Genomic DNA, 20,939 nt, shown 5'->3' on the forward strand with positions numbered 1-20,939 from the left:
ATGGGGTACTCTGTGGGGGCACACTGGGAGGGCACACCAGGGTACTCAGGGCACACCCAGGCACACCTGGGACATAGGGTCACAATGGGGCGTGCCGGGGGGGGGGGTCGTATCAGACACACCGGTCATGCCGGGGAGTCACACTGGTCATAGAAGAGAGGGGGTCACACCGGGAGGGGTTACAGGGAGAGCGTGGCACACCGGGTGGGTCACCCCGGTCGCACCAGGAGGGGTCACACTGGGGGCGGGGGGTTTCTCCAGGGGTCACAGGGGGCCATCCCACCTCACACACTGGGTGGGTTTCCCCAAGGGGTCACACGGGAGGGGTCACACCGCGGGATTTCCCCAGGGGTCACACCGAGAGGGGTCGCACCCGGAGGGTTTCCCCAAGGGGTCACAACGGGAGGGGTCACGCCGGGGGGTTTCCCCAGGAAGTCACGCCGGGAGGGGTCACGCCGGGGGGGGTTTCCCCAGGGGGTCACACCGGTGGGGTTTCCCCAGGGGGTCACGCCGGGGGGTCACACCGGGGGGGTCACACCGGGGGGTTTCCCTAGGGGGGTCACACCGGGGGGTCACACCGGGGGGTTTCCCCGGGGGGCCACGCCCCGCCCCGCGCGCGCCGCACGCCCCGCCCCCCGCCGACCAAAACATTGGCACGTGCTCCTCGCGGGCGACTGTCACGTGACGCAGCCGGCCCGCGGCGGGCGGGGACGGCCCCGCCCCGCTGCGCCAATGGCGGCTCGCGCTGCCGGGTAGCAACAAGCTCGGCGGGCGGCGGCCAATCAGCGCGGGGGGGCGTGGCCAGAGCGGCCCATGGTACTTCCGGCAACAGCCCCGGGCCCGGGCCGAGCGCCGGGCGGGCAGCGGCGGGGACGGCGCCCTGAGGTGAGCGCGGCCCGGCCGGCAGCGGGGCCGGGAGGACGCCTGCGGGGCCGCTTGTGTGAGCCCCGCCGGCCCGGGGCTTGGGGCTGAGTGTGGGCAGTCGGGGCTTGAGGGGTTTGGGATTGGCTCTTGAGGGCGTATGGAGCTGAAGGAGCGTGGAACGAGGTGTTAAAGTCTGGGTGTGCAGATGGGCCTGGGGAATCGGCTGGGGCGAGGCGTGACGGGCAGTACTGAGGGGTCTGGAGGGAGGTGTGTGGAGCCTGCCTGGAGGAATGGGGTATTGGGATCTCTTTAGGTTGTATGAGGATGGGAGCTAGCATGGTTTCACTAGGAGCAAATCCTCCCTCACAAATTTGGGGGCTTTCTATGGTGGGGTTTCAAGGTTGGTGGATGAGGTCATACGGAGTCACGCAGGAACTGATGTCATTTGCGTGAACTTACGAAAAGCATTTGACAGTGTCCCACATAAATTCCTTGTGTCTAAACTGGAGAGATGTGGATTTGACAGATAGACCACTGGGTAGATAAGGAACTGACTGGATGGTCACCCTCAAAGAGCTGTGGTCAACAGCTTTGTTGCCAAGTGGAGAGGAGTGACAGGTGACATTGCTGAGGGGTCAGGATTGGGCCAGGCCTGTTTGACATTTTTGTCAGAGACATGGACAGTGCGATTGAGTGCACCCTCTGCAAGTTTGTGGGTGGCACCAAATTGCATGGTGCAGTCAACAAGCTGGAGGGAATGGATGCCATCCAGAGGGATCTTGACCAGACAGAAATGAGTGTGTGCAGACCTCATAAAATGCAACAAGGACAGGTGCCAGATCTTGCACCTGGGTCATGGCAGTCCTGAGCACAAGTATGGGATGGGTGGAGAGTGGATTGAGAAAAGCTTTGAGGAGAAGGACGCAGGGTTATTGGTTGACAAGGAGCTCAACATCAGTCAGCAATGTGCTCTTGCAGCCCAGAAAGCCAAACGTGTTCTGGGCTGCACCAAAGGAAATGTGGCCAGTGGGTCAAGGGAGGTGATTCTCCCCCTCTACTCTGCTCTCCTCATATCCCACGTGCAGTGTTGCATCCAGTTCTGGGATCCCCACCACAGGAAGGCTGTGAACCTGTTGGAGAGAGTCCAGAGGAGGGCTGGAGCACCTGTTCTATGAACACAGGCTGAGAGAATTGGGATTGTTCAGCCAGCTGAAGAGAAGGCTTCGGGGAGACCATTAGAGCAGTCTTCCAGTACTTAGAGTAAGGCTACAAGAGAACTGGAGAGGGACTTTTTACAAGGGCACATAGTGACTGAACAAAGCAGAGTGGCATCAAACTGAAAGAAGGTGGGTGTAGGTTAGGTCTTAGTAAAAAGTTCTTTCCTGTGAGAGTGATGAAACACTGGCACAGGTTGCCCAGAGGAGTGGTGGGTATCCCATCCTTTTTGGCGGTCAAGGCCAGAGTGGATGTGACTCTGAGCAACCTGGTTTAGTGGAAGGTATCCCTGCCCATGGCAGAGGGGTTGGAACTGGGTGATCTCTAAGGTCCCTTCCAACCCAAACCATGGTGTGATAATGACACCAGTATGAGGGGAGTACTAAACAACTTCTTGTGGTTTGTATTATTCCTAGGAACCAGTAAAAGGATTGGAAAAGCAGATAGGCATGAATAAAGTTTGTCGTGACTGGGGGAACGGATGTTGTAAATCTTGGAAAAGGTTCTTGTTAGGAGCAGAGGAAAGCTGAGTTATGAGTAGGAAGGGGACTTTAGTCAATCCTGAGGCCTAGACAATGCACTTTGTTTTGCATAGTATGAAGATTTTTAATTAAAGAAAAACCCAACTGGCTCACTCAGCCTGTATTTCTTCTGATGTTTTATCCTGTTCTGAAGAATATACTGGGCAAATGCTGGTCAAGAGCGCAAATGTTTAAATAAATTCATAGTGATGTTTACTGATGTGGTGCCTAATATTTTTTCAAGTTGAAAAAATATTAGAAAATGCTTATTTTTTAGAACCTAAGCTGTTGCTGTGATATATTAACACGTGTTTCAAATATGATAATGCTATCTTCTCTCTATAGCTTGCATGTGAAATCCCTTTTTAAACTAAGGAGCAATATGTTTGTGTCATGAATGGGAAGAAGAGGGCAAATCTGGCAAGGTCATAGTCTTCAGAGTGTAGAAATTGCCTTGTTCAAATTCTTAATGTGTCAGAAGTGAATCTCACTTTTGAAAAATGGTAGCAGAACACTGTTTGAGTGATATACCTGTGTTGATCTGCATCTATTTGTAGGAATTTCTGGAGACGTGTCACAATGGACTTTGTTGCAGTCTTCTTTTGTTCTGGTATCTGCTTAATACGAGGCTGGCATGAGAGGTGGTGACCCTCAACAACAACTGAAAAAATATTTGGGAAAAGTGAAAATTCCTTTACCAAAACATCACTACACATTGTACCATAAACTCAGTATTTGTAAGGATTAGAAAAAAATAAAAGGAGCAATATTGATTTTGTGATCTGTCAATCTCTTTAAAAACCATTTATTAGTCACATATAAAAATCAGTAATCTGTTTGATCATGGCAGAGCAGATTACACATGATACAATTTTGCTTCTTGGTATCGTTCCTGTCTTGGACTACCAGGTTTCTTTTCCTTGTTCTCTAAAGAACAAGGAAATCTACCTTCATCTACTAAATGCTGAAAGACAAGAAGAATGTGGTTAGAGAATAAAAAATGTACTTAAACCACTGAATCTATTTCTTAAAAGGATGCTTTATAGAGAACTTTTCTCAAGGTAGTTTCTTCTTTTTTTTTTTTTTCTTTTTTAAGGCTAAAGAGAAAACTGAAATAATGACAGGAAGTTTTGAAACTTTTTTTAATAAATAATAGACCAAAAATCTCTTCTTGCTGCCTATAGAGGAACCATGCCATTTTTGGGCCAAGACTGGAGATCCCCTGGATGGAGATGGGTTAAAACAGAAGATGGATGGAAAAGATGTGAACCCTTTAGTCCTGCCCTTGAGGATGGGAATAATCAGCTGAATGATATCAGCCACACTGTGTAAGTTTAAAAAAAAAGAAAGTGATTCTGCATGAGTTAATAGCAGGTGGGAAGGCAAAGATTGACTTAATTTCCATTCAGATTGCATCGGCTTGTGGTAGCTGATGTCATCTGTATACAAATGCAGTCATGTGTTTTGTTAGGCAGACAGGAGACCCCTGTGGAGATTGTCTGTCTTTTGTCACTTCTTTGTGAGTTGCTTATTTGAGGCAGCCAGGTCCTTTCTTAGGTTGTATGTCTTTCAAAATAATAAAACAATAAATACTAAAAAAAACCCCCAAAAAACAAAACAACAGCCAAAAAAAACCCAACAAAAAAGCCCCCTCTCCGAATGCCAGTCGAGTAATATTTAAAGGTAAAAGTGACACTTGTAAATTGCAAGTGCAAACAGCCATATTGAACTGTTACCTGGAAGTGAATGAAGGCTTTCTGAGTGGGTGTTGCATTAGTGTGTGGCAGACAGAAAATGCCTTTCCTCCAAATATACAGTCAGTGGTAGCTTAATGCTCATTCTCTAACACAATATATGACTGTATGTGCTCCTGTAGGATAGGTAAGAAAGAGATTAGATAAATAAAGTAATACTTGTGGCAAATGCCCACAGACTGGTGTGATACAAATAGCTTTGTCAAGGCAAATTTCTCCACAAAGAAGTAATTCTCAGGGATAACATTCTTGGTCATAAATTCCAGCATAATGTGCTCATAATGAGGAAAGGGAACATTCAGTGTTTTGTTGTTAGTCCAGTAAATGATAACTCATCTGGTTTAGATGGAATTTACTGGGAAGCTAGGACTTCCTGTAGTCACACACCTGTGTTTTCTAAATTTCTGAAACAATCCTCAAGGGAGTTATCAAGCAGTGAAGCATTATTGTTAAGCTTAACCTACTGTTTTCTTCATGCCTTTTTTCTTTTTGTGGTCATCTGTCACTGATCTCATTTGGACTTCTTTATCCACACAGTCTGGCCACTGTGGCTACAAAACACTGTGTCTGAAAGAATGTTCCGTAAGCCTCCAACATCAAAGTTGCCTCAAATACCTTTGAAAAAAAAAAAAATCTTCCCTCTTTTATATCTTTAATAATATACTTGGCAAGTTAAGGGAAATCTACTAAGTATTTAGCAACTGTGAAAATTGCTTTAAAAAATAAATAATGCTGTTTGACAAGTATGAAAAAGGAGTTCTCACTCTTTGTGAATACCACTGAGACTTTTGCTCTTCTGCTTATAATGGGGTGTGTGTATATGTATATATGTATCTTTCTCCCAAAGAGCAAGGTGAGTTATTTTTATTGCTTCTTTGAGCAAAAATACTGGATTGTTTTGGTTTTTTGGTTTTCTTTTCCCTGAGTCTTGGAAGATCCTAGAACTGAACTCCTCTGGAGCCACAAACTGTGGCTTTACTTTTTTCTTCTTAATTCTGCTTCTGTCTATTTAATTACTGATGTATGTTGTCCAAACTCAGAGTAGCGAATTCAAGTTGGTACTTCTTGGCATAGTAGCACTACTTTTGAGTAATTTCACTACACTTTGAAATTTGGATCTATGATTATAACTTGGACTTTTTATATGCTAGTTAAGTTCTGCTGCTAAACGGCAATTAACAACATCTGTTTTCACAACATTATGGAACAAGTTAGGGTGGAAATGACCTCTGGGGGTCATCTGATTGAAACACGTACTCAAAGCAAGGCCAGCTGGGGTTGGATTGTACAGGGCCTTGCCCAGTTCAGCTTTGTGCTTTTCCAAGAATGGAAGTTCTTCTCTGGGCTCCTGTTCTGTTACTCTTAATTTTTTGGTTTTTAGTTTGTTTTTGGCTTGTCCTATATTGTGTCATTTCTCCCTGCCCTCCTCAGTCTAGTAAGTATTTCTCTTTTTACATATTGTGTCCATTACCACTTGACTTACTACTGCCCACTTCTTCCAACCTTACAGTCTCACTCCATCTTATTTATAGCCTCATATTAAAAACTGACAACAATCAGATTTCCTTTCACCACCAGCTCTTAACACTGAACGAGGTCAGTTCTCTTACCCTTGTGCACCGTGTGCTCCAGTACCTTGGTAAGTCCCCACTGGAGTTGTGCCAGTATGATCATGTTTTCATTGTATTGGGGAGCCCCAAACTAGACACAGTACTCCAGATGAGTACTCATGCCAAATAAACATGGATGTTTGCTTCTTTCAGTCTGCAGGATACACTTTTGTTAGCTCAAACCAGGGTGCAGTTGGCTTAATAGAACACAAGGGCACACTGCTGACCTGTTTTCAGCTACTTACCCTCAAGACTCCAGGCTCCTTTCCTGCAAAACTGCTTCCTATCCAGTCTATACCCAGCATATATCCAGGCTTGGGCTTCTTCTGTGCCATGGGCAGGGCTTCACGTTGTGGTACAGCAGTGTAAGATGTGTTGCTGGCTGATTCTCTGTACCATCGTAAGCTATTTGGAAATCATTATGGTGTATATTGAAGACAGCTCAGCCTAGGATATTTGTTAACAGGATGTAGCACTAAAAAAGAATGAGACTTGATAAAGTGCTTCCTTGTAGAAGAAGCATACAGTAAACTACAAAAATACCTATTTGTCTTTTTTTAAACTGCCCTGTGAATAGGGATGGTGGTGTATGCCAGTCTGGCAGTTCTAGCAGGGTTTTATTCATTTACATCCGTTGGAAGGAATAATATTTTTCACCAAAATGTTCTGTAGGAATCTCTTCTGAAGTTAGTACTTTAGTATTGTATTTCAGGGAGCAGTATAGCAGTTTTCCTTTATAAAGAAATTCAAGCTATGTAGTTGATTGAAACCCTCTTTAGTTTTGCTTCTCTTCTGTGAGAGAAAGTATAGATATTGTTGCTTGCCAAACTTTGTCCTTTACCTGTTGCAAATATTTTCTCTTCAGAAATTACAAAGATCTAATTGCAAACAGATTTAGAAATAAACCTTCAAGACACATCAGCTACTTGAATTGAAGAATGTGTTCTTATTAAAATAGAACTTCTAACTTTGCTTGATTAGTCACCCCGTGCCTTGGTGAATCCAGTTGCTCAGTTAGTAAAATTGGTGGACCTAATGGTCCCCATGCTTGAAGAAATATAATCACTTGTGCAGGAACAGTTTTCATTGTTTGGCATAATGCTTGAATAGCTGCACTTTAGATCTTTCTATGGAAACTAAGGTGGAAAAAAAAATTAGACTATCAGTTCTGTAGGTCTTAGTTATTTGCATGAGTGCCTTGTGTTCAAGGTATACAGTAACTGGAAGTGTGGCTTGGGCTGTGTGCATTCAAGCTCTGTGGTGTGAATGCTGGCCGTGACTGCCTGTAAATTCAAGCAAAGGTATATACTTCCAGTGCTGTGGCATTGTGTCCGTGGAGTTTGGTGTGGAGAGGAGCTGCCTTACAGAATTGTATGCAAGTGCCTTTCAGCAGCCTGCAATTTAGGAGTAAACCTGTCTTATGTGTTCCTTTTGAGGTAAAAGAAGGAGAATTAGACTAATAAGATTTTCATGATGGTGATACTTATTTTTTTGTGTTAAGTTCATATGAACTACTTAGGCTGGCAGGGTAGTCATTTCAGTCTGCATTGTCTCTTGTTTAGTTCTGTGAGATACAGTGTTCACAAGAGTGATTTTGGCACTGGATGGAAGTCCTTTGATTTGAACCTATTAACAGATAACATTACAATATATTTGTCAAATGACAAAAGTCATTTGGTGCATGCACTTAGCTCAGGATTTTCCATGCGTGGTCAAGCTGTAAGAGTCACTTCTAAAATATTTAGTGTGTCTCTGTATATAATTTCATGACTTGAGGGCCACGTGAAAAGAAGCAAGGGGATGAGGGAAAATAGCTGGAGCTCAGATAACCCTGTCACATTTTCCATCATTTTAAGCGTCATAGCCAAGAGGTTATTTAAATACTGCTGAGAAATTACTTTTTTTGGAAAAACTGAAATTCTTACATGATTTATCTAAGATATTTTAGTTCTAAGGACACCAGGTACTTTGCTTTTAAAAGCTTTAGAATAATTTTTGATGAAGTGCGTCATCAAGACGAGAGTAAGAATAGCTGTAAATTGGCAGTATTATGTATGTATTTAAATCCTTCCAGGTGTACTGATGTCACATGCAGTATTATAATAAAAACATTAAATTAAGGCTTCTGTTACACCATATGGCATGTGCAGCACTTGATTTGGTTTCTTGTATCTTAGCTTGGTGTTTGAGGGGGCAGGGGTTGCTTTTGGAACAATAGAGCAGTATTTTTATTACTCGTCAAGCAGCTCTACAGATTTCTGGAAGGAACACTAGCAGTCACTGGGTAACTCTGTGTTTCTATCCTATTCTGATGTCTGTGGGACCCTTGCTTTAATGAATTGCTTTCATACTAAAAATTTGTCAAGAAGACTGGTGGTGTTTACAGATAAGTAGGGAAAGACTCTCCATGTGAAGTGGGACAAAACATGAGGAAATAAAGTCTCATGTCAGAAGATCCTTAGAGGTAACAGTCCAATCTGTCTTTTCTCTTAAGAGATTTGAGGAATTCCAGGAATGTCACAGGCAAATTTGAATGCTAGACAAAGGTGTTTGAAATAACCCTCTTTATCTTCACAATTCCTTATATTTATTGACTCCTTAAGCTGCCTTAGTTATTTATATGATGCTTGAGTGGAATGGGCTTTAAATCACTTCAGGTATGTTACTGGTCTAAATTACTTTCTAGGGACACTTCCTCTCCAGGAACAAAAGAAGGAATCTTTACATATTAACCTTCCTCTTCTAAGCAGGCCTTCAGGAATGTGACCTCCCATCCTCTCCCCATTGCTTGCCCTAGGTCAAGGGGAATGAGAGTGTTTCTGTGCTGCCTGGATTATCTGCTGGCAGAGTATCAGGACATATCTCCCTAGTCTTGTATATGTTGTTAGGATGATAAAGCTCTGGGAGCTTTGGGCTCAATTTCTGGTTCTGTAGCAACTCCTCAGATTCTGCAATAACTTCTCAGATGGTGTGGTGATGCAGCCAATATGTTAAAACATAATTAAATTAATTTTAGTAAATTTATTGATTTCCTGTATGGTAGCTTTGGGGAAAAAACCTCCCAAACTGATGGATTGGAATATTACATAATCAAGTAACTTGTTGGTGTTGATGTTTTGCTTTTGTCAGTTGCTTTGCTTTTTTTCTCTTGATGGTTTCTTCCCTCTGAACTATTTTGCTGTTTGACCAGATGTGATATTTGGCACTGTTGCACAGAGTATTTAAGGTACTGAGTCTTTACTGTCTGCATTAAAAATACTAAGGCATGAACTAAGGCCTCCACCTTGGATTGAGCACTGTCTGAATGCAGAGGTTTGTTAGGTTTAAATCCTGAAAAAAAAAAAAGCTAAGATGAAACCAATTTTTTTTTTCTAAATCTTCTCAACTTGTGTATCTTTAAGCTGAGCTAGCATTTACTGATTAGAATTATTCAAAAACCAAAAATTTTTTACAGTGTTATTTAACAAATGATTCAAACCTGAGAATTTTAACTCTATAAGCTAGTAGAAATAGGCTAAAATAATTTGATTTTTGTCACTTAATGCCCAGATACTTTTTGAAAAAAAATCGTGTCCTTCAGTTTACAGTGTTCAGTTGTTTAAATCTGAAGTTCAAACTGGCAATGATAAAAAGCAATTTAGATTAAAAATAGTAATGAATGTGAGGAGTTTTGTATACGACTTTATTGTCAAAGAGCAATAATGTAGAAATAAAAAAGTCTCCCTGTTAAACTTCATTACCATGTATCCTTCATTATTCTTATCTGTGCAAGACTGTGGCCTTCATATGAAGTATCTTCCTTCCCCGTGCTAGAAAAGAGAACACCCATTCTTATCTTCGTTGCTGGTCCTTATAGTTACTGCGAAAATGGAAAGCAAATTTTATGAAGCTGTGTATATTTTCTGTAGCACAGGCAATTTTTAAATGTATATAAATTTTAGAAAGGTTAGCTTATTAAAAAAAAGCCTTAATAGTATGTGTTGTTTTTGTATGTATGTATGGTTTTTTTCTATATTCACATTGTATGTACGATATACATAAGTATTTGGTATAGTCCTCACTGTTGGGTTACATAGTTAACTGTCAGAAGTGACATAGGTACAGCTAAGTCTCTCTGGCAGAGACAGACCACGTGGCTCTGCATGCTGTACAAATCATTGGTAGAACAGTGCCATGACACCTGTATGTGCTGAGCTGTGAGTCAAGCATTTCTTAAAAGAAAGACCTTCCTTGTCCCGCAGGTGACAGTAGTAAGAGAGATGTCGTTCTTTGCTGGCTTTCTGCCTGTGCAGGGATGTGCAGTAATTCTTCACAGACTTTTACCTGTGTGTAGTTAAGGCTTGGGCCACTTCAAGTAATGGATTTTTGTACACCAGAGCTTTGCAGAGTTTTGCAGTTGTCCGGTTAGTACTGTCGTCTTAGTAGTCCTTCCTGAATGTCAGTAACGGCTTACAAGATGCCTCTTAGGAAGGTACTTTTGCATATTTAATCACTTCGACACAAAATTCGACCCCTTTGAGAAGAAAAGAACAAGACAGCTTCTCTCAAGATACATGTTGCTATAGACAATCAGGTAGAAGATCTTAATTAAGAATATGATGTATTTTTTTTTCAGCTGGTAGATTTTAATGCAGAAAATTGTAATGGTGTATGCATCTTTAATTTTATTTAATTATGGTTATTCTAATTAGATATTTTTATTTCAGTATCATAACTGGGGATGATGAGAATGAAGAAGTATACAGTACTGAAGACTGTGAGTTTGCAGCCAAGAAAAGGAAAAAAGATCATTTTAGGAATAACACGGATTCACAATGTAAGGCTGGGTTTTTTCATTTATTTTAGAAGACTCGTGTAGGTTCAGAAAAATGTTATAATAGCCATTATTTTATATTCAGCTATAAAGTAGCCTTCCAAATTATGTCTATTTCTGTATTGGCAACAAATTCTGGTGTCAAAAGTGATATGTCTTAATTGAGACTGTGGACTAGTTTGAGACTAAATTCTTCTGGATGCTTATGGGAGCTTCTGCTTCCCAAAGCAGTTGGTTTATTTTTTGCTTAATTCAGATGGTAATTAGTTATACAATTCCAGAATCAGTTCAGAAATAAATATATTTTGTCATAGTAATGATATCTCTGGATAAAGACTTTATCAGTATTGAATTTCTTGGAGAGAAATCCCTTTAAAAAAATTTAAAATATGAAAGCCATTTTATCAGTTCTCATATTTAAAAGATCACTTGTGCTTTGGGCTGCAAATGTGTATGGCAGCAAGTAACTTACTGAAGCAGAGAATGTGGTAGAGTAGGTAAAAAAGGTTAAGTTGATTAGCAACTTCTTGGCATTTCTAATGCTTTGATCTTGAAATTATCTGTTATTTGTATATCCCCAAAATTCTTAGAGAGATGGTATTGCAGAAAGCTGCAAGCTTCTCCAAGCTTGTCTGAGTTTAAAGTATTTCAGAAGATTCAAGAGTCTGGATGTCTCATCTGACAACATGTGAGACTTGTGAAAGCTGAAGGTCAGCCTGGTTGCCTTTATTAGTCTTATATCCTTAACTTCCCTGCAGTCTCCTCCAGTTAGTTGAACCAAGTCAATGTAGAGCAGGCACCTGTACAGAAGAAAATGGATTACAGGGGTAGAGTGGCCAGGAACAAAAATGTTGTCCAAATCTGCTGTACTTTCAAATGCTAAGGAGCCTGTTGTATGGAAAAAAAAAGGTCAGGAATTATGTAGGACTACTGTTATGTCAGTGATTGGTCACAGCTGACAAAAGTTGTCATTCATCTCCCAATTGTGTGCCACCTCTTCTGGTTTTAAAAAAAACCATTTATATAACTTTTCTGTTACTTCCATGAAGTCCATAACTTGTGAAATTTTTTTTTTTCTAGGCTTTATAAACTCCCTTCATTAAAAATGTTCTACTATCTTTTGAAGCATTTTATTGAAAATTTTATGTTTAGTTGAGTTTCTTTGTGGAAGGCATTAACTAATGTGGAAGCCTAAAATGCTTATATTTTGGTTTTCTTTTAGGTTTTTATCGTGAAAAGTGGATTTATGTTCATAAAGAAAGCACCAGGGAAGTAAGTCTGCATGGTGTGGGTCGATTCCTACAGTCTTTGTGGTTCTTAATTGACAGAAAGCATATTGAAAAAAGCATTTTTGCCATGTGGTCTTAGGGCTTATGCTTTACTCTCTTATTTGGCAACACTGGAGACCTGCACATGGTGAGGCAAAGGCAGCTGGCAGAGTGACTTCTAGGTAGGTCTTTGTGGCAGAGATGTGGGAACTTGCAAGGATAGACATACAGTTCTCCACTACTTATACAAGCCCATCTGTGTTTCTACTGTCTCTTTGAACTAAAATTGAAAGTATTTGCAAAACCAGAGAAACATCTCCAAAGAAGTTGCTTGCAGGCAGCCACCTGATATTTTGGAATCTTGGTGTAAATTTGAATGGAAGTAAGAAAAACATCAGTTTCAAACTTTACAAAGAGGATCAACAAAGTCCATATGCTTTCAGTTTGGGATATAAACTGTTTCATGTAACTGTAAAGGGAACATGAAAGCTCTTGGAATGACCTCTTGGAAAGCCAAGAGTTAAAATACATCCATTCTATGTAGAGATTAAACTCTTGAAGTTTGAGTTTCATCCTGTGCTGATTGCCATGGCGATCTGGGATGTGTGGAACTTGGAACACCAGTAAAGAGGTTTTACATCCACATAGTAATACCAGCCAGGAGAGAGGGAAGGAGGCGAGTGTGATGATTGTAGTCATGCAGGCAAAAGTAGCTTTGCATTTTAGAGCTGAGAGAGACAATACAGAGCTTTTCACTCAGGAAGGGCATGCTATTGAGGAGAGCTTACACAAAGGACATACTGCAAGACTTTGCAGACCTTGTAGACCAGTGACCCAGAGACTGCCTGTCTATATCTGAAGGGTACTGTAAAGCCTTTCACCAGATTCACAGCCCTCTTTCTGCTTTATCTTCTAGATGAGGTTAACTTAGATTGGTCTGCAAAAGTCTCAAGCATGCTTTTTCCCTTTGTGCCATATCAAATTAGGGTGAGAAGGAGCAGGGGGACAACAGACGGCCTGCCACCAGTCATTGTGGCCCTTTGAATGGTAAGGGTGTTAAGCTGAGGTTTTAAACTATATAGAGGCCAAAATACAAATAGCCTAAAATCTCTCATTGGTGTCCTTCATAACCTGTATATATAGGGATTATTTTTTCCCCTACTTATGCAGAAGTTGGTGTACTAGTGATGTGTGAGTATTTGCTTTTGTTTCTTGTCCAGTCAGAGTGGACGAAATATTTTGGTTATCTTCTGATATTTGACTATTCACCTTTCAGGTTTATTTGGGTTTTTTAATTTAAAAAACAAAGCAAGGATGGTTAGAATTAAACACTAATATTTCAAGTAATTCTTTGTATAAATTTAAAAGCTTAGAGTAGAAGGTTGAAAAAGTAGCAAGGAATAAGCATACATGAACCAAAAATTTCAGAGCAACAATTTAAGCTAATCTAAAACATTATTTAGAGGCTCTAGTTTTTCTTACAGGTTCTCATCTTTCTTGATTTTGAAATAGCAGACTCACAACTAGGAAACATTTTTTTCCCAAACTGGATACTGGTTTTTAGGACAAAATGACAAGTTAGGAAGGTCTTGATAAGAAACATATGAAACATGCTGCAGGAGAGAGCATTGAAATGAAAGAAAACCAAAACAAATGCATGTGTGTAGCTGAAATGAAATTGGAGATGCTCTTTGAATAATTTTGTCATGACGGTACACTGGGAAAGGTAGAGCTGTAGTTTCATAGAAATCTGTTCAAGGAAATGTCTCTCATATTAATGTTTCAAGCATAACCTTATGATAACTGTTTAGCCAGAGAACAGCCACAAATATTTAAATTTCAACAAAAGTTTTGTTAACTGTATGTGTTCATTCACTGCTATTAGCTAAGCAAGGTACGCATATCGTGAAGTGTGCAGTGTGCTTGGATCTGAGCTATGTCAGCTGAATGAGCAAGCAGGACAATCCTGAATTTGGTCATTAACTAATAGGCAGTAATTATCACCACTCTGTAGTGAATTGTTAACTGTCCTGTCCCACTGGGGCACATGCAGGGTAAGCTTTCATTGGGTCGCAAAAAGGAACATTAATTTGTACTGTCAAATTTGTCACCATCACATAATTTACCAAGGAAGTCTGTCTAGGAATGAGCTTCAAATAATTATTTATCTGCCTCCTTCCCATGGCTAATAAAACCATAGTAGCACACTGCTCTGCAAGACTCTCTTTTACCAGTTAGAGTTTTTTCCTAGCCTCAGTATATTTGGTCCTGGGCTCCAATGTGGCTTTGTGGCTCTAAATATACTGAGTTTACGTGATCTCATGTCATTTTGGGCTGCTACTACCATCTTAAGTCATTCACAACAGCCTCTGAAACTTCCATTTTCACATTAAGATGTGGAGAAGTACCAAAGGAAATGCAGTTGGTTTTGCTTGTGGTGCCTAAGCTTCTAGCACCAAAATAAATTCTATTTGATGTTGAGACCATTTGTTCTTCTGATCCCAGAAGCAACTAGCTGTGTTCTTACCCTGAAGTGTGAATCAGATAATTCTCATACTTGTAGGCTCAGATTGCTGTACAAGCAAGCTCTTCCTTGTGCATGGCAAATGCCAGCATCGTGACACTCTGCAAGAGTGGAGTAGATTCCCAGGGAAATCAAATACCAGTGATGCCAGATTACACATTTAGTATGAATTGAAAGGCCTTGCCTATGTACCTGTTAGTTACAAATAGCATATCTGGTTTCATTTAATTTCTTGTAGAAAAAAGAACTCTTCAGTCTAGAGGCACTGTATTTCCAGGGAGCATGGTATCCATTAGCATTAGCTGCATGTCAGCGTGCTTTTCTGAATGTTTTGCTCAATTTTGTCTTTGTTTCCTTTCATTTAAAGTGTGTTTTTTCCTCTTCTCAGAGACACGGCTATTGCACCTTGGGAGAAGCGTTTAACCGCTTAGACTTTTCAAGTGCGATTCAGGACATCAGGAGGTTCAATTACGTGGTCAAAGTAAGCTCTTTATTTTATATGCATATTAGAAAAATGCATTTGCTGATGTGCCTGTGTGTACAAAAGGAGTATTTTTGCACTGAACAGGTAACGGTTTGTAATTGTGTAAATACCCTGTTCACATGTAATTTATAATGCAAGAAACAACTTTAAACTGAGTAAATTTTCTTTGGTGAAAAATCAGTATATGGCTGTCTGAAAGCCTATAGCTAGAGGGGGATGGTGATGGCCAGTGTGCTGTGTATTTAGAGGGAGACATTGATGGTAGTTTCAACTGTTGTTCGTCAGTCTGGGTAATGAACTCTCTTTAAAAGTAAAACAATTTCTATACAACCAAAAATAGCAAAGTGTTACTCATCTTAAATATTTGCTACATCTTAAATACGCTTAAAATAACAATTTCCAGAAGAATACTTGATGTGTAAATATTTTGATATTTCGGTATCTTCTGCAACTTCTTACTAGTCCTGTGACTGACTGCACAATTTTTTTATCAAGGAGAAGATATCTATGCATTTGTCTTTAACATCCCTTAAAACTTGAGACTCCAGCCTTAATTACCTCAATGCCTAACCAGCTGTCCATTTGGAAATGCCTGTTCTGGGGATACTGATTTCTTTCTAGCCCCAGGTTTATTTTATTATCTAACCTGATGCAATAACGTGCTTGTTCCAGCTCCTAGAGAAGCTCAAAATGTGAGTCACATCAGGACTAGAGTTCAGTTCTGTGGTGAGGCTGTTCACAAGTATTGTATTTGTTGGAATGCATCCAGAAGTTGAAAAGACACAAATAAAAATTAAATAAACATACCAGGAGAACACCCTTACCACTAGGCTGTGCAGTATTTGGAGAGAAAACACATTCTATCATTCCCTGTGAAGCTGAGGCAATGTATTGTACTTTCAGAAAAACAAGAGATGTGGAAACAAAGCAAAAAGAGTTTGCTTCCAGGGTAGTGGTTAGTGTACTTGCCTGGTTTGTTTCCCTTGCAGGGTTTCGGGGTTTTTTGGTACATGTATGTGTTGTGGTTTAGAACATTACTTTTTAATGCTGTTTTGGGAGAAGAATCAAGAGCTGTGATCTTTCCCAAGACTTTTCAGCCTTGAACAGTAGGAAGAAAAAAAACAAAGCACCTACAAAAGGTGATTCGTATAAATGGTGTCAACCTTGGGCGCCTCACTTGAACAGCAAGCAGGTAAAAGGAATGCAGATCTAGAATTTTGCATTTGTTTTAGATGCTGCAGTGCCTAAACTGGGTTACTCGAAACAGTTGATCAAGTCAAAGTGCAAAGTCCAACATAAGCACGTTGACCAGTTTTTCTTCTGTTTGCCAAGGAATACAAAATGCTGGTTTAGTCAGTCAGGCTTAAGATCATTGAGGCAGGAGCACTACTTTTAAAATTCAGAAATTTGGCTTTGCGATCCAAACCATTAGTCTGTTAATAATAGACCCTAAGGAATCTATGTGAATTTAAAATAGTAGATAGACTTTCAAAATCCTCTAAATGTTTCAGAATTTGTTTGGAACTTTTAAAATTTAGAATTGTTTTACAAATACAAAACTTTAATTTGTCTTTGCAGCAGTTCCCCTTAGGTGGTGGCTGCTTGTTGATAGCAAGGTATAAATCAAGAATACTTTTTTTTAAAGATCAATCCCTACTCTAGTTCTTCTTTGATCCCAGGCCACCAAGATGATTCTCCAACTAAGTAAAAATATGCCATTCATTATTAAAAGTTAATATAGATGTCTGTCCAGGACCCTTTTAGGATGAGGAGTGAGGGGGAGAAGATAGGATCAGTTAGATTTTTGTATTGGATGGTGCTGTAGTATATTGATAACTTCGTAGCTGTTAAATTTTGATACATAGAATTTGATATGGGTTGGTTTTTTCCAAATTTTTCCATCTGACTGAAGAGATGATCCATTCAAAGTTATAATCTGTAGTAGACAACATAAGCTATGGATGGCTCTGCTTGTATCAGTGTGTCAGATCCTTGTAGTCCTCCTACCTTGCTTTTGCTAAAATTGTCTTAATCCTTGCATATTACCTTTCACTGAAATTGTAATCTTCATTAAAATCAGTGAGGTGGAATTTGTCTTTTGATTTGATCTTTAGACTGAGCAACATAACTGATTTTTTTTTTTTTTTTTAATCAAGAGAAATGTACCTACTTGCTTGAACTGGCAGACTGCCAGAGACCTCTAGGTATATTCCAAATTATTAATCAAGCTAATAGGCTTTGAAAAAGCCAACAAAAAGATCCTGATACCTGTTTATATAATTTTTGAGACAAGAGTGCTTGTATTTAAATACATCAGGATAATTATTTCTTTCTTTCATAGTACATAATGTTTTGTCAGCGATCGTGCAGAGAAGCCAGAAGGAACATTATTAAATCAGGGACAGAACAGGTGTATTCTTTCTTCCTCCCAAGGAAGATTAATGTTGAGTGAAGTGTCAAATTGGTGTTTTAGAAATGAAGATACAATATAATTTTTGGCAAGCTTGATCTCTTTCATCCTCTGTGCCAACACTTGATGCTACCCTACACAGGAGCACTCTGTAGGGAATGGTGTTTTCTGCTCCCTGCTTTCCCTTTCCAGTATGTTGAGAACACTTGTTCTGAACTCACTGTTATAAAGTGCAATTGCAAAGCTCAGTGCCACACCTTTAAACATTGTAATAATGTCACAACATCAAAGTCTCTCATAATAAGAGACCATTTTTTGTTGAAGAGCTAATGGTTCTTATCAGCTACAAAAATGAATCTAAAATATAAAAGCAAATGTGCCAGAATGGAGCAAGGGCTGCCTCTAGTAGCTATATCTTGGCATTCATGTGCAGAAAGAACTTAAACTGTTTTGGTTTTTGCCCTAAACCATTCCCAAAGGAAAGTTACTGACATGGTTTGTACACTGCTGATTATAAGACCACTGTGGTTTATTCTACCAGGGACCTGAATGTAGGAGTAATACAGGAATTTTTTTTTCCCCCTAGTTTAGGCAAAAAAGGGTATTTCCTCTCCATGAGTAGAAAGTAGTGCACTAAATCCATCACACTTCAGTTTGACCAGTATGATACTTTCACTCAGAAGCTGTAATTCTGGTAGCTGGTATCAGTTCAGGGTGATGTTCCTGGCCACCGAACCTGTCAGGGATTTCAGGATCCAGGTACATCCAAGTTCATGTTTGCATTTGTGAGCCCCTGAAACAGATTCTCTCTGTTACTTCACTACAGCTCATAAAGTCTGTATGTCATCTGCTTTGTCAGAGATAAGCACCAGTATTTGTACAGTATTTTGAAAATGTACATCCTTCAGGAATTGTTCATTGGATGCCAGTGGGAATGCCTAAAGCTTTCCACATATCTTACTTTGTCTTCTGAACTCTGTAGTTATATTTTCACAAAATGCCAGGCTGTTGTAGGTGAGTGTATGCACTAAGTGTGCATTTTAAATCATGTTTTACTTCCGTCCTTCTGACTTTTAATTTTTTATCTTAGCTTTTGCAGTTAATTGCAAAATCCCAGTTAACTTCACTGAGTGGTGCAGCACAGAAGAACTACTTTAACATTTTGGACAAAATTGTGCAGAAGGGTAAGACCCAAGGATTTTTAATCTGACTGTTCAGATTTAATTGCTGTAACTAAGCTATTAATTGATTTTTTTTTTGTTAGTTTTATTACCATTTTTACATTGTAAGACATAGCAATAGCATGCTTAGTGCAAGGTTTCATACTTCCCATTGCATGATTGCAATAAGTTGTTTTCTCTTAGTTATTGAATAATGTCTATTGAACAGGTTGGTGAAATTAAGTGACATTTCGATTCTATTCAGAAATTATTGGTTACTGTTAAATTATACTCTTCACAAAATGTGAAAGCTTTTAGGTTAATAAAATGTTTGGGCTTAAGTTTGCATGATGTATTGAGACTCAAAATACATATGTTTTGATTATTTTAAGAAAAAGACATTACATTTTATTGATTTTTCTTTTTTTCTGGTAACCACACTAAATGGAGATGTTATACTGTCTGCTTTGAACTGAAGAAATCGGATTTATAGCTAGCTGTTTGGCATTAAGTTTGCAAATGCATAGCTTGAAATGTTGCAGCAAATTTGCCTGTGAAATTGTTAATTATTGATCTTGCATATATGGAACGGCACCAGTGAATGTCATGGTGGGAATTAGGGCATTTTTGTACACAAACAACTGAGTTGTAATTAGTTCCCCTAGAAAAGGTGTTGATTAGCTTGGTTAACTCTGTGAACCAAAACTGTATTTGGTTTGTTTTGTTTTCCAGTTATGGAAGACCAGTATAATCCACGATTGATCAAAGATCTTCTACAGGATCTGAGTTCTACTCTCTGTATACTGATTAGGGGAGTAGGAAAATCTGTGTTGGTAGGCAACATCAATATTTGGATTTGCCGATTAGAAACTATCCTTCTGTGGCAACAACAATTAAAAAACCTTCAGATGAACAAGGTATATTATTAAATCATATTAAATAATATTTGGGGGAGGGAGATTATGTTGAATATTGATTGAGGATCTGTAAGTGAACCAAGTTTCAAATACATTTTAAACAGTTTTACTTCTTTTGGTTTTTAAAGAAGTAATATGAAATTAATTAAATGGCATCAACTTAATTTTCTAATGTGTTAATAGCTTTTTGCTAATGAAAACTGCTACAATGTCTGTACTGCTGGTTTGTAGTAGAGATAGAATTTATTTTCTCTCTCAAGTTAAAAAAAATTCTCTAGATTGTCAGATAGAGATGGGGGAAAACCCCCAAATTTTAAATTCCAAAATAAGTTTTCTACAAATGAAGAAATAAAAATCTAAAAGGCATTCTGGAGGTGTATCAAGAAAAGAGGAAAAAAAGAAATTATTCAAGTAGCAATTTTGCAGATTTATTCATTAGCACAGTTGCTTTTGTAAAAAATAAGAAAAGATAATGACTTCAGCATCTGGATTCTCCTCATGTGACTGTGTTTCAAAGCATGTGGTATGCACTATTCCAGGGTTTTATAGTGGAAACTTCTGATAATAAGCAGGCAATTTTTTTTTAATCTGGCTGGGTTACTCCTGGAAGAAATGCTATAAGATATCACTCACTGTAAAGTCATACAAGTGTTTTATCTCCTGGCTTTCAGCTATGAAATTTTGAAATTGTCCTTTCTATGTGAGCTGGTCATCTGAATAAACGAGCTACTTTTGGAATAGAAAGGAGAAATGAGGAACCTGGTCTCAGCAGTTTTCATGTGCCAGGCAACCAGAGCACAGACACTTCTGCACAGACAGTGCAGTTACTGCTGTGCTTGTTTCCTTCCAGCGTGACAATTCCTTGGAGCTGTTTTGATGTTGGCTGAAGTAGCCCATGAGAAATCTTGCATCTGTAGTACTCACATATTCATTCCTCAACAGAGGTACAGCCCCAGCAGTACCAGATGGCTCAGAAGGAAACAGAAGTGCGAGCCCGCGGGTGCAGGGCTGCTGTGCTGCCACCGCCTTGGGCTGGGGCAGCTCTGCTCCCTGGCGCTGGCACTGCCCGTGCTCCCTCACTGGCAGCCGGGCACTGCCTCCAGCCTCCTGAGCCTCTGCCGCCTGGCACTGGGGGCTCCAGCTTTAGTCATGTAGGAGCTGTGGCGTAGCTTACCCCACTACAGTTCACAGAGGTGTACAGTCTTAATGAAAACTTTCTCAGTGCTCTAATCTCTCAGCTCTGCAGATCTTCTCATTTATATATGAGGGGGAACTGTCTCCAGAGTTCAGAAATTATCCTGCTCTCTTCTGCCTCTGACTTCCATAATGCTTTCATTTTGTATCTCTGATCTTCAGTCCTGTATTCTGTATTCTATTCTGTGCTCTAGTTGTCTTAAGG

The 20,939-nt window shown here is 39.8% G+C and overlaps 1 protein-coding gene and 1 long non-coding RNA gene across 6 annotated transcripts in view; one reads left to right on the forward strand and one right to left on the reverse strand.

Annotated features, from left to right (window-relative positions):
* Positions 1–780: 780 nt before the first annotated feature.
* Positions 781–20,939, forward strand: part of FBXO25 (F-box protein 25) — a 30,566-nt gene continuing 10,407 nt past the window's right edge. For 3 of the 5 annotated variants that reach the window (XM_042016783.1, XM_042016785.1, XM_042016786.1), the window contains exons 1-7: positions 781–885; positions 3,785–3,928; positions 10,671–10,780; positions 12,000–12,049; positions 14,958–15,050; positions 18,554–18,647; positions 19,356–19,540. In XM_042016783.1, the coding sequence (XP_041872717.1) occupies positions 3,792–3,928; positions 10,671–10,780; positions 12,000–12,049; positions 14,958–15,050; positions 18,554–18,647; positions 19,356–19,540 (669 nt within the window). In that variant the 5' untranslated portion in view covers positions 781–885; positions 3,785–3,791. Of the gene's footprint in view, positions 886–916; positions 941–3,784; positions 3,929–10,670; positions 10,781–11,999; positions 12,050–14,957; positions 15,051–18,553; positions 18,648–19,355; positions 19,541–20,939 lie in introns of those variants that run through there. The other 2 variants (XM_042016784.1, XM_042016787.1) reach the window with 2 other exon arrangements.
* Positions 9,298–10,677, reverse strand: LOC121659049. The gene is made up of 2 exons (XR_006014147.1): positions 10,288–10,677; positions 9,298–9,823 (listed from the first exon to the last, which is right to left on the reverse strand). It is a non-coding gene; the product is annotated as an uncharacterized LOC121659049 (long non-coding RNA).

Source organism: Corvus kubaryi, unplaced genomic scaffold, assembly GCF_017639235.1.
Source record: "Corvus kubaryi isolate FWS band 111438036 unplaced genomic scaffold, C.kubaryi_AGA036_p1.0 split3-73, whole genome shotgun sequence".
Classification (NCBI taxonomy): Eukaryota; Metazoa; Chordata; class Aves; order Passeriformes; family Corvidae; genus Corvus; species Corvus kubaryi.